Source organism: Phlebotomus papatasi, chromosome 3 (genome assembly GCF_024763615.1).
Source record: "Phlebotomus papatasi isolate M1 chromosome 3, Ppap_2.1, whole genome shotgun sequence".
Classification (NCBI taxonomy): Eukaryota; Metazoa; Arthropoda; class Insecta; order Diptera; family Psychodidae; genus Phlebotomus; species Phlebotomus papatasi.
The window spans coordinates 64,324,320-64,342,583 of record NC_077224.1 but is presented as its reverse complement, the minus strand read 5'-3'; the positions used below and the strand labels follow the sequence as shown (position 1 = coordinate 64,342,583).

At 32.9% G+C, this 18,264-nt stretch overlaps 1 protein-coding gene across 3 annotated transcripts in view; it reads left to right on the top strand.

Annotated features, from left to right (window-relative positions):
* LOC129805162 (neuroendocrine protein 7B2) overlaps window positions 1-2,428 on the top strand; it is a 20,921-nt gene extending 18,493 nt beyond the window's left edge. For all 3 annotated transcript variants that reach the window (XM_055852913.1, XM_055852915.1, XM_055852914.1), the window contains one exon: window positions 21-2,428. In XM_055852913.1, the coding sequence (XP_055708888.1) occupies window positions 21-92 (72 nt within the window). In that variant the 3' untranslated portion in view covers window positions 93-2,428. The remainder of the gene's footprint in view (window positions 1-20) is intronic.
* Window positions 2,429-18,264: the final 15,836 nt, after the last annotated feature.

Sequence of the window (18,264 nt, the reverse complement as noted above, 5' to 3'; positions counted from 1 at the left end):
ATTCTATCTTCATATTTCAGTCATCAAATCCATATTTGGAGGGTGAGAAACTTCCCGTTGCAGCTAAGAAAGGAAACCGAATGGTTTATTAAAGTCACCAGATCATCAGACGACGAACTTTGGCTAGTCTAATGGTACAATCAGCGGTAGAAACCCTTAAAATCCAAGGATAAAATACACAATACAAAAAAAACCCGTAACACGGAAAACATGGTAACGACTAGCGCAATTTCACAATGGACATAATGATTGTGGCTAAACCAAAAATATTAATGTAGAAATCACTGAGTATATTTATGATAGGACATAATGTTATAATCTTAGAGCATTGTTTAATTGTAACACGGCCAATATTTGAAGACCTCCTGTATTATGTACGTCGAAAAATTATTGTCTCTGAATAAGATGCTAAATAGAGAGGCCCCAATTTCCACTAAAAAAGAATACCAAAAATGAAACTTGATTGCAAGTCATATAAAATAAAGAAAAAACATACATATGTTACGCACTAAAAATGCAAGAATGACACATAGTTATTAATAAATGTATTGTCACCCAAAAAATGGAGAGTGGAACTTTTTAACACAAAAAAAAGAGGTGAGAAACAAAATAAAAAAGAAAACACAAGGATTATTGTCATAGGTAAAATTTAAGGTTTAAGGAACAGTGGTAAGTCTGAGCGGACCGAATGGATGAGGAATGATTAAATTTAAGATTATATTAAAAAGACAAGAAAATTGCTTTATTGTTGTTTAGACCCCAAAAAAAACACACACAAAACCTTTTAAAACTTGAGAAACCATACATGGCATAAGGGTTAATCGTATATGTAATTCGCTTTAATGACTTGTGAAGTTGAATTAAAAAAAAACAATGTTAATGAATTCAATGTATTTTAAGCACTAATCTATGTGTCTAACAGCAAAGCAGAACAACAAGACGTAATTTATATGAGTGTTAAAATGAACAACTATTGAAAGACATTCTTTAAGAAAACAAACATAAAGAAACAAAAGTCTCTAATCAATCAGTATAATATATATGTGTAGTGGAGGCATCTTGTAGTATGAGTCTCCATAGAAGTATTTCCTATGCAGATTTTGGGGACTTTCTTCAAGATCCCCAAATCTGCAAGATCATACTGACAGTGTAGTTTTAATCAACATATCAAAGTAAATGCAGATAAACATTTTGATTGTATCTTTTTAGATTAAATATTTTCCACATACACACGACTTTGAAAGAATCCAAAAAAAAACAAAGAGAAAAATACCTAATAAAAGAAAAAAAAATGAACTTACAATCATCGATATACAACTTTTTGAAGTCAATGACAACATCAGAACATCAGTCAGTCATTGTTAAATCCGTAAAATTAACATTTCCTAGATAAAGCAAAACTATGAATGTATTGAGAAGAAAGGATTATTCAATATTGAGAATAAATAAAAAATAAATAATCTCTAACATATGATAAAAATTATTATAATATCATATAATGCTTAATATATTACTTACGATGAGGCATTTATTTTATATGAAATATTCCCAAAAAAAAAAGATGATGAAATACTGTGTAATAAATTTTCAGGTATTTATAGCATAAAACTGCAGAATTTTGAGAAGAAAAAAAAAACCATAAGACAGAAGAATTATCTATAAATGTAAGTGGTAAGGAAGTTTTTGAAATAGGAAAAAGAACATTTATTAAAAAACTATAAATGTCGAATGGTTAAAGAAAAAAGTGAAAGCCACAATGCGACAGAATTGTACTTGAAAGTGCTGAGAATAAACTACAAATGATTAAGAATTTTCATAAATTGATCAGCTTGTGGCTGGGCACTCAATTGGAAAGTTAAACAATCCAATTGAGGAGATACTATAGAAGAAGTACTGTCATTTGTGGTATTTATGTAAATCTTATGATGGGTAGTCGAAGTATAGAGCAAGAATAGATCTTAAGGCAATTCATATAATTGTGACAATAGCGTAGAAACAATTTTTGCTGGAATTTAAAGGCGAGACACCATGAAATTCCAGCAAATAAGAAGTGTGTTGGTATAGAAATTATTAAGTCAAATACACAAAAAAAAAACAAGAACTTACTTTAATCAACTTTAAGTCATAGGCTTATACATAGGTTTAAAAAAATGGTATTAAAGAAAAAACTCACCAAAAAACCATTTAATTTCCCATTTTCGTAAAAGAGAAGAAAGACACACAAGTATGACAAAAAAACCCTTTGATTAGGAACTTAAAACACTATTCCAAGATAAGATCAAGAAAAGTGGGTAAGGATATGCAAAAAAGTGAAGAAACAGTCTATATTGTATAATCTTCAATATATTTTCATGTTAAACTTATATTCCCTTTAAGAATAATTGTATAATCTAATTATTATTGATAGAATATATATTCCTAATCTGCAGTATATCTTTTTCCCTTCAGTTCACTTCTTTCAGTGTGAAGAAGAAAAAAATATATAATCAACACTAATCCACATTTCAACAAACTTCTTTTGCAGGCACAAATTAAAATGAAAAACGGATTTATTTCTTCACAAAACTCCACACAAGACAACATAGCATTTAATGCAAAATTTTAGCCATTCACACCACACATTACACATTTATCTTTCTTATTTTTCTTTCTTACACCTAAAAATATTAATATAAAAACCAAAAAAAAAGAAATAAACCAAACTAAATTTGATTTTCAATTTTCAAAATTAGCAAAAAAATCAGTCAGAAAAATTAAAGCATTCAAGAGCTAATAGCCACTCATAATATCTGTTGACTATAGATGATACCTCTGATAAAAAAATTATAATCATTTATTCTGTTCTTCAATAAAGGTTAAGTTTTTGTTTTGTTCTCTCCTTAGCAAAAAAAACAATCTTTTCTTTTCTATCTCAAATTGCAACTGAAGTAAGTATCCAATGGGTACAAGATAAGCTTTTGAACTATAGTTTGCAAGTTACATCACATTACAATCACTGCTTTATTTATTATTTTTGATTTTATTTTGCTGCTTTTGTAGACTAATTATTAAGAACAAAACTAAGGATTACTTTAATAAAAAAAACAAATACTGAAGCTCGAGGAAAGTGCCTTACTTAAAGTTAAATTTACTTTTACAGTTGTGATACGAAATCAGTGTAAATACCACGTGTTTAGGTACGTGTTACAGTTACCTTTATGAAAGAAATACCCTTATAAGTTACAAATGTAACATGAGAAAGAGATGGCAAAGCGTCTCATGCTTTGCGAAATGCTCGAACTCGTGACATTCTACACTCAGAAGGCAGGAATCAGACAAGCAAAACAAATGGCGTACTAATTAGAGGGAGAGGTCTTTCGAAGGTTCCAAATCTCTTTGTCAAGCTATTACTGATTTCTGGAGGTTACTGTTTTTTTCTGAGGAGTCGGAGCTGCAAAAAATCAGAACACTTTTTTCTAATACTGGGATGGGATTGATATTCCTTCCGTACAACAAATGGCTAATTAAACTTACTGGATGATATTCAAAGTCCTTTCATGACAAAAAATATCTGGTGTCCCAAAGGCGAATCTAACCCGAAACACTTGGCTCATATTAAAAGGGACGCTCCACTATAACCCCATGGAAAGTCAACTCTTTATTTTAATAAGGGATTACGTGGGTCTAAACGACCATAAAAGTACAACATTTAAGCTAAATTTCTGAAATTTTCATTTAAAAATCTTTAAAATGCCATTGGGACCCGCTTTTCGGAAACTTATTTTGAAAAAAAAGCATGCTTTTCCGTGAACAAGATTTCTCAGAGTGAATTCGTCTGACATCAAAAAACTAAATATTTCTTGTAAGCTGATGAGTTAAACTCGTACTTGAACGGTACATTTTTTTAAAATGAAATTTCGATTTTTGACAGAATTTTATGCAAAGAAAAAAAACAATTTACGACGTATTTTACACCACGTTTTGTCTTGTAAAATAAGTTGTGATCGTTAAAAAAAATCTACCGTTCAAGTAGGAATCTAACTAATCAGTTTACAAGATGCATACAATCTGAGAAATCTTGTCCACTGAAAACTATGTAATTTTCAAAAACTGCCTCCGAAAACTGCCTGGAACTAAGTTTTTGTTTGTTATGTTGAAAAAAAAAATGTCGAGGAAATATGATGTGTTTTCTTAGAATGTGCGATCCACGTAACCCCTTAAATTGCATCAAGGCTGGATCATACTGAGCATTAATTTAGTAAATTTGTAGAAAAAAAATTGATTAGCATTAGGGGAAGGGTTTCAGGTTGCGTAGGGTGGTCGCATTACTTGTGGCCACTGTCTTTACTTATGGCCTCCCCGCAAAAAAATTTACAATGTCAAAAAATGATTTCAGAAAACCTCAAAATTAAAAATATTTGATGTGTTTTAATAGCAAATCACATTTTTTCGGTTTTCGGAATCATTTTCTGACAAAAATTGCGACATGGCCATAAGTAAAGACAGGCCACAAGTAATGCCGCTACCCTATCTATAGTCTAGCTTCGAACAATTCGTATTTTTCCGTATTCCTTCAATGAATCTGACCTAATGGCAATTTATTTCAAAAGCTAGTCTTAAGTCAATATTTTTTGTAAATATAAGTTAGATTCATTAAAAGAATATGAGCAAAATATGAAGTGTTTGAAGCCAGAGTATGTGCGAAGCCCGAACGCTTTTCCTATAACGAAAATCATAAATTAATATACAAAAATAGTGAAATACTTTTGATAAAGGGAAAATTAAGAAACTACAAACTACGTTACATTACTCGCTTGTAAAAGTATTTTGATGATCACTTTATTTTTTTTACTGAATTGACAGAAAAATTACTGATCAAAAATGCTTATCCCTTCAGTTATCCATATAATATATACTTATTTGATAATTTTTAGATTACGAAGATATCACACCATATAGGTTCAACCATATAGCTTAACTCGTCTAGTTTCTTATCGAACCACATTTTTAGGAGATTATGCTCCTCCTGCAGTACCCCCTCCCTCCATTTAGGAGTTTATGGTTTGGGTTTAGGATTATATAAGATAAAGTGCCTTCGAGTCGACCGGTTCTTCGACTCGACAGGTGGTCAATTTTTGAATTTTTGATGGTGAATTTCTATAAAATTGTTACTGATTCGTATTTATTTATGGGATAATTGACCTATTAATGTTAGATCATACACCAAATAATATTAGCACAAATATAAATAAATTGAATAAATAACTCTACCGGTCGAATTGAGGAATCGGTCGACTTGACGGCACTTTACCTTATTAAGGGTAAATGATTCTTTAAAATTTAAATATTGAAAAAATCAATAAAATTGCTTTATAATTAGAATTTGGAGACCTTCAAGAGCTGAGGTAAACTTCGAGTTCGAAACAATAGTTACACAAGGTTCTGGCTGACAGTAGATCCTAAAAAGTTTTACTTTTGAGTTTCCCAATTTTAAACTGATTGATTTTTTAAAGCTTGAAAATCACATTTCCACACGATTTTTTTTTAAATAAGTAAAATTAGAATTATTTTTATAGTAGGTAAGCTAATAACAAAGGATTTTGGATTTTTATTTTATTTCTTATTTACTTAATTTAGTACTGCATAATTATCACATAATTCCCTTATATTACTCACAAAATGTTGCACTTATATTTTTAAAATCATTATACATTACCAACTGTAAATGTATATACCAAATACAATTGGATGTTACATGGACTAATCCTTATCAAGGAGTTTACAAAATAAAATGAATGAATATTGAAGTGAAGGTAAGTTTGTATGAAATACATTTATTCGTTATTTTTCATTGTAACACTGTAAAATTATAATTTTACCTAATATATATTTTTTATTTCTTGAAAACAATTGCAAAGGGAAATATCAGTGTTGTCAAATGAACGAGTTCCAAGACTTTTCGGTATATGCTTCCGTGTATTTCGGTCTATGCACGGGGTATATAATTGTGCCTCTTACGGTTTACTTGAGTGCCGATCTGTCAATTTCTTCCAAAAATGATGCCGATCTTCCATTAGCGTGTCAATTTGCTCATTCCATGGCGATCTGCCGATCTCTGGCAAAATTGTGCCGATCTGTCGTTCTCGAAAAAGATTACTTATGCAAGACACATTCAAGATCTTTTTCTAATGGCGCTAATGTATGTGTTATGCTATGGACTAATGATTAGGGGAATGTAGGCATAGTCCGCACACAGTGAACTGTCAAACGATGCAAATTTTCTCTTTGTTCGCAAAGAAATGATTTACCATTTCTCATCTCGTCTCATGAGGTTTACAATTATTGATCTTATGGCTAAGAAATGACAAATTAGTTCCTTGCAACCAAAGTGAAAATTTGCATCGTTTGAAGATTCACTGTGTATGAATCATGCCTACAGTCATCTACCAGTGTTGGAGGTCAAACGGTTAGTAGTAGCGACTTGGGGTCTTCTCTATAAGTCGACACAAGTATTATTAAAATGATGTTATTTTTTCGATGTACTTAGTCCCTTTTTAAAACAATTTATGCGCAATAAAGTGTTGGAGCAGAGTATCTAAGTTACGAATTTGAGTATTCCGTATCACTGGTTATGATCTACCCTTATTCCTTTGGTTTTTCTTGCAATAAAAAACGGTTCTGTTTGATTAAATAATAGAGAAAAAGTGTTTTTTTTTTATTTTCTAAACTTAAAATAATCTCTTAAGCTGTTGTTAAAATTTAAGTTAGATACTCAAGTAACTTTTCTGCCCACAGTAAAAAGCAATGCCAAATGTATCATTTCTCAGTCCTGAAATAAGTATATTGCCAACGATATTGAAGAATTTCCTATGGTAATTCTAAGAAAATTTTCATCGATAAGTTGCAATAACTTTTCCACTTATACGCATCTCTTTTATTCCAAGAAGAGCAATAAAATTCTCTCCAGGGGATGTATTTGAGTTAAGTGTATGATGTTTATTTAAAAATTTATTAATCGTGGATTGGCACTCGATTTCTCTGAAAATTCTGAAGAAGTTTCATCGTAGCTTTAGAAATGACATTGGAAGTTCAAAAGAACATTAGCATAACTTTGCCAAATATAATTGCTGTACCCTTGTGCTGGGGAATTTTATAGAATCACAGCAATGAGTGGAAAACTAAGAGACCATTTCGCAATAATATTCCGAAAATGGTTATAGAGGACCAAGAATTCAAAGAAAAGTCAATTGAGCATAACGCTGAGTTTGCCTTCGAAGTATTCAAGGAATTCTTTTCCGGAATTTAATTCAAATCACGATTTTATGTCAGAAACGTGGCAATATTCCACATGAAAATTCTTTAAGCCAGACACTCCTACTCCACTTAAGGATAAAGAGGCACATTTTCAGGAGACAATACTATGACCCAGCATCTAGTAAAAACTTTTTGGCTGACACAGACACTTCCAATAGTGTGACTCTATATCGTTCCCACAAATCCACACTCAATTCATTTTCCATAAGATCACTCCTTCCACCCATTTCGCCCAAAATGCTACGTCTTTCGTCTGAACAAGAGTACGAGGATGGAAGATGAAAAACAGCATTTCACGTCTTCTTTTCCCTCCGACTGACAGTTTTATTGGCAAACACTTTGACTCATCTTACTTTATATACTTTCCAGAGAGAAGAAGAAAAACACCACCAGGAAAAGATTAGAAACTATTGACTGATATTCAGAGATTTCTTTTTTAAAGCCAAGTGTCAATAAAGTTTTCTCAAGGTCTTGACGCTATAGATTTTCCGTCTTGGATTCCTAAAGATACCATGATTTATGTCTTTTAAATATAATTTATTACGAGAGATTTTTATATGCGTGTATGCCTTTAAAAATTGGAAGAAATGTCATTATTTATAGACCTATCACAGAAATAATAAATAAAAACTAAATAAATTTATAAATAACGCACCTTAATAAATATATCACTTATTTTTCTATCATTTGTAAATCAGATCATATCAGATATAAGCAATATTTTCAAGAAATAATACGCAATAAGAGATAGTAAAGCCTTCCAGCTTTGCTAAGGGGTAATTTAATTGAGAAACCCAACAAATGGATCACGAAACACGAGAAGCCAAATTATTGCATCGTAAAATCGAGAAATCAGAAAACCATTTCAGTAGAATTGGAAATGACTTACTTACTTACCTGATGGGCAAAGCGTCCCAGGCTTTGCGAAGTGCTCGAACTCGTGATTTTGATGCTATACATTAAAAGTACTTCTGCATCGTTTACCGGTTCTCAATAGATTTAAACTGATAAATCACTCAAAAGATTACTCAAAATAGTTTAAAGGGCAATAGAATTGATTTTCTAACAACAACTACCTATATGTATGTAGGTTCATAACCGGTTCATTATCGGTTCACAACCGGTATGAACTGATTTAGAAATCACTCAAAGCGTTGCCCAAAATATACCATATAGAAGTAATATAATTGAATTTCGAACGAAAATTACTTATCGGTTATGAACCGTTTCAGAACCTATTGAAACCAGTTCAATTTTATCGGAAATTACAAAACATTTCCAACTAGCTCAAACATGACCCATTTTGATGAGGAGCCTTTTTAACGTTTGACCTTGAAAAACCGTTGTTAGGAATGGTATTTTCGTATAAAGCGACGAAAAAGAAAAAAAATCGAATGACGTGTTTTCGAGCAATTCTCAAAAAATGCATGGTTTTGGAGGAGAAAGAGACGAGTTGGGGAAAAATGAGGAGCATGTTAACGATCCTTGGGTCGACTTATGGATGGGGGGGGGCATCTCAAACGCGAAGATTTGATGAGAAAAATGGTAACCAGGAACGGAAGGTTAAAATTGGGGAAGTGAAAAAATCAAGAAATTAACCCTCTAACGGTGTTTTCTTTAATATGCGAAAATAAGTTCTAAAACAATGTTTTCTAGGATAATTATGATCCAATAAAGTCGAAAAAACCATCCATTCTTCACTATCTTTTTTAGTTTAGGCGCTAGGTGTGAAAATATAAAAAAAAATTTGAAACTCTTTTTGCTTCTAAAATTCACATTTTTAGTTTTTTCAAATTTTTTAAATAAAATATACAAAGTAGAATGACATATCTTTCAGTAAAAAATAAATTTATTTTACTCAGATAACTTTAAATCGGTAGTTTTATTGAAATTGAAAATGAGTTTTTTTGCACTAATATTTTTTGTTGCTCTTTCTCTGACCTGTGACACAAAACTGGGAATAGCAACAAAACGAAAAGTCAAAATGAGTTCAAACTTTCAAGAGATGTTTATAAGACTATTACCGAGGACAGGAAATGTGATTTTTGTGAAGACCGCCTGGAGGTGGTTTTACCCGTTAGAGGATTAATATACTGCCGTATCTGTGGACTTTGAGTATAGTAGATTTTTTCAAAATTTTAATTCAAGTCAAGGTATCAGACCAGTGAATGCTTGAAATTTGATCTCTTACAGCTCATATCAGGAGTGTCCGAAATCCTTTGTTTTTTTCTTGTAAAATCTTAACCTGATCCATGTTATGGGACTTGACCTACAACAACCTAAGGAATTGGAACCTTTTAATTAAGGTTGCCTTAGCGATGGTTTTACAAAGTTTTAATGCAGGAAGAATAAGTGGCATTTTAAGAGGTATATCTAAAACGTTGTCATCCACCCAATTCCTTAATGAATTTGATGAAATGTTTAAGATATCACAAATATGTTTTATTGACTTTGGAGGCATTTTAAAACTATCGAATTTATTGAAACCTACTGCAATTGGTTTACGACTTTGCATACAAAGACCTATGTGTTGTTAACAAGAATAGCCTTAAGGAAAAAACATCTTTTTATCGCAAAAGAGATATGAAATCGCAACATTGTGTTATATTATAACTCATATCTTTTATATTACCAAAGCTACAAGCAGAGATCTTCCCATTCAGAGGTCACAGTCATAGTTGAAAGGTCTTCAGTCAGTGCTCCAGAAAAAACCACACCACTAAATTGATGTTGAAAGGAGAGATAATGCATCTGACTTGTATTGAAAGTGAAATTTCATATATCATTTGGAACAATATAATTCTCTACTTTGTTGGTTTTTTTTCCCCAGCTTCTTGCCAACTTTCAGACAATTTATTTCAATAAGAAAATTCTCCACTTGTCCATTGAAAATGACCTGACATGTGTATATGTGATTTTCTAATGTTCACTCAATGAAATTAATCACTATGCGCAAATAGTATGGCTAAGAATTTTCCTCCCACTTCTGCGGCAGAATTAATTAATTTCCCATCAATAAGTGATGTGTGATCTCTTCGTGACTTGATTTTATAGAACCACCATGAACATAAGCACATCTCAGTGTCGACAGATATTAAATCGGCGTCGCCGCGACGTGATGACGGAGACGCGATTTTCCTGCTTCTCGCCGGATCCATCATATCATGTTTTGTAAGCATTGGCCCTGATCTAACTACACTTTCGGCACAGACATGTAAAAATAAAATTGACTTTCTGGACACCAATGGAAGAGTTGCATTTCTTCAAAAAAAAATACGCACTTATTTTTAATCATTGGCCTATTTTTAGACCACAAGGAGATCATTTTTTTTCTAAAATCATCCACTACTTCTTAGCTGTGCCATCGATCATTTTGCCCATTTTTAAAATCCATTGAAGAGGATCCTATGATGCTGTTTAAAATTAAATCAATACTTTCTCGATAACACTCAAAATACGAAATCAGCCACAACAAATACCCCACAGTGGTTTTGAACATTGCAAAAGATGTAGGAGTTAGGAAAGCAATTTATAAACAATTTAATAGACTCAACACTGATAAAAATGGGATGGTAAGAGTGGCATATTTCCGTAGAAAATTCTACTGATCGTACAATATAAATTCATTTGAATAATTGGAATTTTGAATTTAAATGTATTCTACATTACCTTTCATTTTTCACCTTAAAATTGAGGTATTTTTGAAATTGGGCTTTTTCTTCAAATTTTAAGTCGAATTGGAGCTTACCATGATATTTTTTAACTACACAAACCAATTGTGATGCTACAGGTCCTTTAAAAAAAGAAAAAAGTGGATAAGAACCCTGTCTCATACATTAGAATGGCTGACCAGATGTCTAGAAAAATCCCTTTTTTGGCCTGTCTTATAATCGTGACCTACAACTGTCGAAAACAATGCAAGGCATGAACGGACAATGTCAAATTTTACTTCGAATCCTGAATCCTGAGACTCTAAAAAGCCTCAGTGAAAACCAAAAATTCTAAAACCTATGAGGCAATTGAAGGCAATGGATTATTCAACATTGTTCGCTCCTTTTTGTTGCTGGAATACTATTGAGAAAGCAACGTATAGCATCTTGAATATTACAGCGGTATTTTCACATATGCTATTCTTATCGATATATGTTATTGTGGTATTCAAGGTGCAATATAATTCCAATTCCTCGGTTTTGGATTATGATGCCCTTGGCACACTTACAACTTAAGTCGAGAAACGGCTTAACGTAATTGTAATCAAGACAACGATTTGAGTAAGTTCCTATCAGTTTCCCACTACCTAACCCGTTTCTCGGCTTAAGCCGAGCGACGGATTAGTCTGAAAATGATGGAAATGTAATACGATCAGTATTTTGATTATAATTACGTTAATCCTTCCCCCGTCTTAAGTCGTAATACGGGTTTCAGACCTAAAGCTTAGCCATAGGGCTTAACCGCTTTAATTTCTTATCAATCAAAATTTTTTTTGGAAAGATTCAACATATGATTGGAGTGTTAAAGATAATTAACCTATTAAGCCAGGGGGGTGACATTAGCTCTGAAAAATGCGACCAGTTTTAGTGTAAATTTTTCCCTGTTTTCATACACATTCCGCGAGATATCTCCAAAACTATGTAAGTTGCCAATTTGTGGTTTTCGGTTGCCTATTCAATATTAAGTTCGCTTTTATTCTGCATTTATATTTTTTGCTAATACATTCTACATTGACAGAAAACAGCTAATAAACCCAAAAGTTTTTTCGGCACGCTAGAAACATATGGGAAACAGGAAACGTCATACCCCTGTATTAAGCTATAAAAAGCAATAAAATTGCTCGCTATATAGGATTTGGAAACCTTCGGGAACTGGACTAAACCTCTAGTCTGAAGACCGTATAAAAGGATGTCTAGGGCATAAGACAATCTACTTATCCGCCTTCAAATATATAGAGAATCCACATTGTTATGCCCAATATAGTCACAGGCTGATCCTAGAGAATGCTCAGCTCGAGAAATTTGACGGTAAAGGATCAGCTCAAACTATCATACACTGAGGATTTAGGATCCTGGATTAGCGTTTTCAGCGTAAATTTCTATTAAATCTCCACACTTTGATTGCTGAAGGACTTCTTAAGTGCATTATCAATGGATTTTTCGTACAGGAAGGAGCACTTTGGCCTTCCCATTACTCAATTCTTAATGCATTTTAAGATTTTGTGTTATTGCGTACCATTACTTTCCATGTTTTTTCTCCCAATTGACACTTCGAAAAGCACCCAAAAATACCCAAAGTGAAGCTTTTTATTTTCAGCACTGGCGGTGATGTCGTCTAATCCCCGTAATTTCACTGGACCTCACGAATTTAGAAGATCAGCGTTCAAGTGCTCCTTCAAATTTTTGGCTGATCCCTGAGTGTATTGACATCAATCCTCATTTTTCGAGCTGATCCCTAAGCTAATCCCTGTGTCTATTTTGGGCTTTAGAAATAAGAACTTCTTGGGACATTCGGGGAACCCACCCTTTTTATAAGTCGACTCAAAAACTGAAAACTTGAGCTTAATTTTCTGATTTTTCCCTTCCATATTTAAAAAAAAATCTCGTTTATTCATTCCTGATAACAGTTTTTCAAGAACAATGATTATACTGCGTATAGAGAAGGCATATCTCAAAGGATTTAGTCAAATTTAGTGTAGTTGGAAAGGTCTTGGAATTTCTAACAAGTTCGAAGTGCTCTTAACCAGTTATGAATATATTTTTGGCAAATTCTAAGGAGACCTATAAATCAGTTTCAATCAGTGACCTTAGAAATAAAAAATAGTAATAAAGACATTAAAAAAATATTTACTTACAAAAACTATAAGAGACAGTTTTGTGTGTAATTCAATTTTATAGAGAGACAGTTTTGTTATTGCGTATCGTACTATGTGAAAGTTATTAGGTGAGATTCTTAACAATCTCACCTACTATAATCCTAACAAAATTTCATGTCGTCCGATCGACCTCAAACTTGGCCAAAATGTGTTTCGCCACTTCCTGATCACGAATATATATGTGGCTATTTTACGTTCCCGGCCGGCCGGCCGGCCGGCCGCTCTTTGGAGCTTAATAGCTCCTAAACTAAAAAAGATATCGACTTGCGGTTTTCGGCAAAGGTTATATATCGGGTGAAAATTGCAACTTGGCGCATTGACCCCCCACCCCCCACCCCTCCTTCCACCATTTTGAAGACCCCCCTTTTTTTGTTTTCTCAATAGCTCCGCCCCTATGGCATTCAGCGGACTCAAATTTTAGTATGTTATAGCTGGATCTTAGAGCTTTCCATCAATACCAAACTTAAGGTCCCCCGACCCCCCTGACCCGAGCTATAAGGGTCCAAAAGAAATTTCTTAAAATGGCCATAACTCCAGTTCTAACTGTCAGAATTTAAAAAGTGAGGGCTTTTTGGAAAGCTCTCGTGAAATGCCACTTCCCCTTCTAACATCGCAAGTTCATAAAACCACCGCTAGGGTCGCTATTATTAAAAAGAAAATTTTTAAATCTTATAAGTTAAATAACTCAAAAATTCCATTGTGCATCGGGCTGAAATTTTAGTATGTTGTAGCCGTTGATTATACCTATCAAACAAAAAAAACCTTAAGTCGATCCATAACCCCTGACCCGAGCTATAAGGGGTCAAAGTTCGAACATTGACCGGCCTCTATCTCCGGTTCTAATTAACATAGCGACCTAAATTTTACCTTTTTGGTTTCGTCTCGATGAGCACTTTCAGATGGAAGTTCAAAAAGTCACCACAGGTGGCGCTGTGATAGCGTCAAAATTCATCGAAATTCAAAGTCACTTTTCTCAAAAACGGCATTGTGCAAGTTAATGAAATTTTAGTATGTTGTAGTCCAGTCTAGGACGTTTCCAAAATGGTGCGTATGTGCGCTGTGGTTAAAACAGAACCGGAGATATGAGGGGTCAAAGTTCACGAAATTCAAAAAATCATATCTCCGGTTCTATGTGACCGATTTTGATGAATGAGGGCTTAAACGAAAGATCTCACCAAATGCTACAACTTTCTAGAATATTTGAACTTCGTGGGACCAACACCAGGGGCGCCACAGTCGAAAAACCAATTTCAATATCACATAACCTCAATTATCTCGACTGTCGCTGAACCGATTTTGATGATTACTTCAACATAATTGTAGAGGACATTTGTCTCTACATTTCGTCCATACATCATTTTCCACTCAGACTACGCTATCACTCCGATTTTGCCGTTTAAGTGTGAAAAAATTGATTTTTCCCATAATAACGCTTTGAAATCACTCAGATGCCAATTTGACTGCCTCTACTCCACAAAGACACTTAAAATATGGTTTTAAATGGAAAGTCCCACAAAATACAACAATTCTTTGATATAGTTGAAGTTCAACAAATGAACACTTGGGGCACTCTGGATGAAAAAACGAGTTAAGAAACAAAAAACCTCGCTTATCTTGGCTTCTGAGTAATCGATGAGATCATGTTCTATGGGAAAATTATAGAGAACATTCTGGTCTACATTTCACCCATATATCACTTTTGTGCCAGTTCATCCAAATCTTTGATATTTTGGTTTAAATACAAAATTTGTATAATTTCACGAATTTGATTCAAGATAACTGAATGGCGTCTCCCTACTTCAGCTCCAAATCGAATTTGCATGCACTCCGAGTTAGCTCACGTTAAGAATCTCACCTACATAAGCCGGTTAGGATTATCTGTCCTTTTTTTTTATTTGTCATTTTTGCTTTTTTTATTAATTAAATGTTTTAGACCTACAAAATGTGTAAAAAAAAAAAAAAAACATTAAATGATGTATATAAACAAGCCAGTTTCTTTCGGTGCAATTTAAGATTCTATAAAAGCCACTTTTTAAATAGATTAAGTGAATCATTATGGGAAATTAAGCGAAATGCAGGCTAAGCATAAGACGAAACGACTAGCCCTATTTGTTATTGGTAAACGCTCGCGAGTGGCCATGTAAATATAGACAGAAGCAATTGGACATTTTCTTAATAATATTGTTATTTTGAATTCACACGAGGCGCCGGCGTTTCCCAAACCAAAAACATCATACAATAACACGTTATTGTCAATGGCTGATTTCTCCACTGACTCATTTGCAGTTACGAATTTTTATTTAATTTTGTTTTGTATTTTTTCTGTTTGAGAGAGACTTTGCCAAAATACTTACGATCTTGGTTTATCTAAGAGAAAATTTATTGAGCTATTGCTGGAAAGTTGATGCGTAAAATGATCAGCTGCTGTTCTATTTTGGCTATAAAATTAAAAATTATTATAAACCATTAAAACTCACACAATATTGAACTTTCAAAAGATATTAAAAATTCTTCAAGATGCATTCTTGAGAAATTTATCTGTCTTCCAAAAGAACAACTTTCAAGAATCTATGAATTTTGCAAGAGAATTTGCTTGGAAATCATCCAACACATTCAGCAACTTTTACTGATTCACCCCCAAAATTCCATGATTTTTCATGCTCGTTCATCAATTAAATTTTCATCCCCAATCCCATCTAAAACTTCCAATTGAGATTATTTTGAGGCAAAGAAATATGATTTCTGGCAATCCATGACGCGATATTTGAGACAATAGTGGTATCAATGAGGAGAAAAGTTTGATGTAAAATTGGCATTGGGCCCAAATCTATTACTATTATCGTTCATTTAGCATCTGAGCTGAACCATTTCTCCCAAGTATCATCCAAATTATTTATGTTGAAGAGCTTTTTTTTGCCAGTTAGACCAAGCGTCTCATTATCAGTCTCCAAGAGGAGCCCGGAAGGAAGAAACTTCAGCCTGAATTATATTTCATCTACATTTTCTTATGTATTTTCGTGGTAGATTGATATATGATTTTATGTTAGGATCAAACTATTTGTATTGAGGAAGATAATGGTGAAGAGGAGAAAGAGATAAATATGCGATGGAGAGGGAGAAAGAGAAAAGTTCAAATGGTAAAAAGTGAGAATCTTCAGGGGGATAATCGCAGGCTAAAACTTTTTAGCCTGCGATAAATAAAAAACTTTTTGCGAAGTATTTGTTGTGAAACTCTGCTATAACTGAGTATTAATTATTTCTAAAAAAAAACACTTTGGTAAACTTTGAGTCCGTTCGTATAGTGCTATCACACTAGGATTTTCACAGTTTAATTTTAAATTCAATTGAGCCAATTGAGCATTATAAGATTTCTAGAATTTACTTGAAAATTCGCACAGCCAGGACACATTTTGCAAAAAAAAAATTGCTCAATTTTAAATAATGCCGCGAGATTTTTGATTGTGAATGACTCCGGAAAATGTGTAATTGTAATAGTACTTAAAATGTCTTATAAGTCACTTATCTGTTGTGCAAAAGAATCCCCAAAGCCAGAAGAACGGGTTGTAGGCAAGGGGGCTCATGAAGAGGCTCTCAACTGCAATTTCTTGACACAACAATTTCCTTCGAATTGCTTTGGGGGAACTCAGCAAATTACTGGCCACAAATAATAATTAATTACTAGTGAATAAATTTAATAAGAACAATTTGGCTCAAAAGACTACTTGTTTAATTGCAATAAAATTGAAATTAATGATCGATTTTACCATTTTAATTTGCTGAATTTAAATTTAATTGAGCAACCACATTTATGTCATTTTAGCATGTTTAAACATGTTTTGGTGGGCCAAGTATTAATTTATATCAATAACTAAGCGAAAATCTTTTAATTCAAACGATTTTTAATGAAAAATAACGCATAGGAACAATTCATCTGATAATTAAATTGAATTTACAAATTTGAAAAAAGCCTAGTGTGATAGCATGGTTAGATCACAAAATTCAATTTCACTTCAGATCAATTATATATTTCTCCTCAATTATGCTTTGATGCGCCTACCGCCGATTTACCACTATCTATCTCATCAGGTAAACGGTACACTGAGAGAAATCCGAAAAAGTTAAAATAACATTCCGGAAATGTTAATTTAACCCTGCATTATTGATCCGAAATCGGTGTAAATATTACCCTTTTTAGGTGTATTGGGGGTAAAAGTTACACTTTTCATGTTAATTGTACCCTTAAAAAGGTTTAAAATTAACATTAAAAAATGTTGATATATTTTTACACCTAAAAATGTTAAAGTTACGAAGAAAAAAAGTTAATCGCACCCTCTTTTTTTTCTCAGTGTAGAAACCCTGAATCATAGATCGCATATGCCAGAAAATGTTGTATGTGTACAATATTATTAGTTTACAAACATTTCAATTGAAATAATGGATGATAAATTCCAATATTGCGTGGCGTCGGAGTAGCAGGAGCAAGAACAGTGAGGGAGAAAGCGACAGCTTGGCCGATATTGCACGCGTTAATGTTATTACATTGAGAAAAAAAGAGGGTGCGATTAACTTTTTTTCCTCATAACTTTAACACTTTTTAGATGTAAAAATATATCAATATTTTTAATGTTAATTTTGCACATTTGAAAGGGTAAAATTAACATGAAAAAGGTAACTTTAAACCCCAATACACCTAAAAAGGGTAATATTTACACCGATTTTGGATCAATACTGCAGGGTAAAATTGACATTTCCGGAATGTTATTTTAACTTTTTCGGATTTCTATCAGTGTACAACGTGGTATGGGACCAAGCAATTTTTTTTAAATAGAGCATTTCAGTTTATTTTATTGGATCAATACTTTCTATCCTTTCTACTCATGTGGATATTTCAGTAGATATTTTGAGAATTTTTCGATTTTATGTTATTACTTAATAAGTTCTTCCTCAAGACTCTACATTTTTTTGTGTTCTCATTTATATAGTTGTAAATTACATAAATTAATTGTTTGTATTTATGTTTACGTGTGAACACAACACAGAGCAGGATGTAAATTCCCAGCGCACAATAACTTCTGTTTTGTAAACATGTTTTTGACATTTCAATT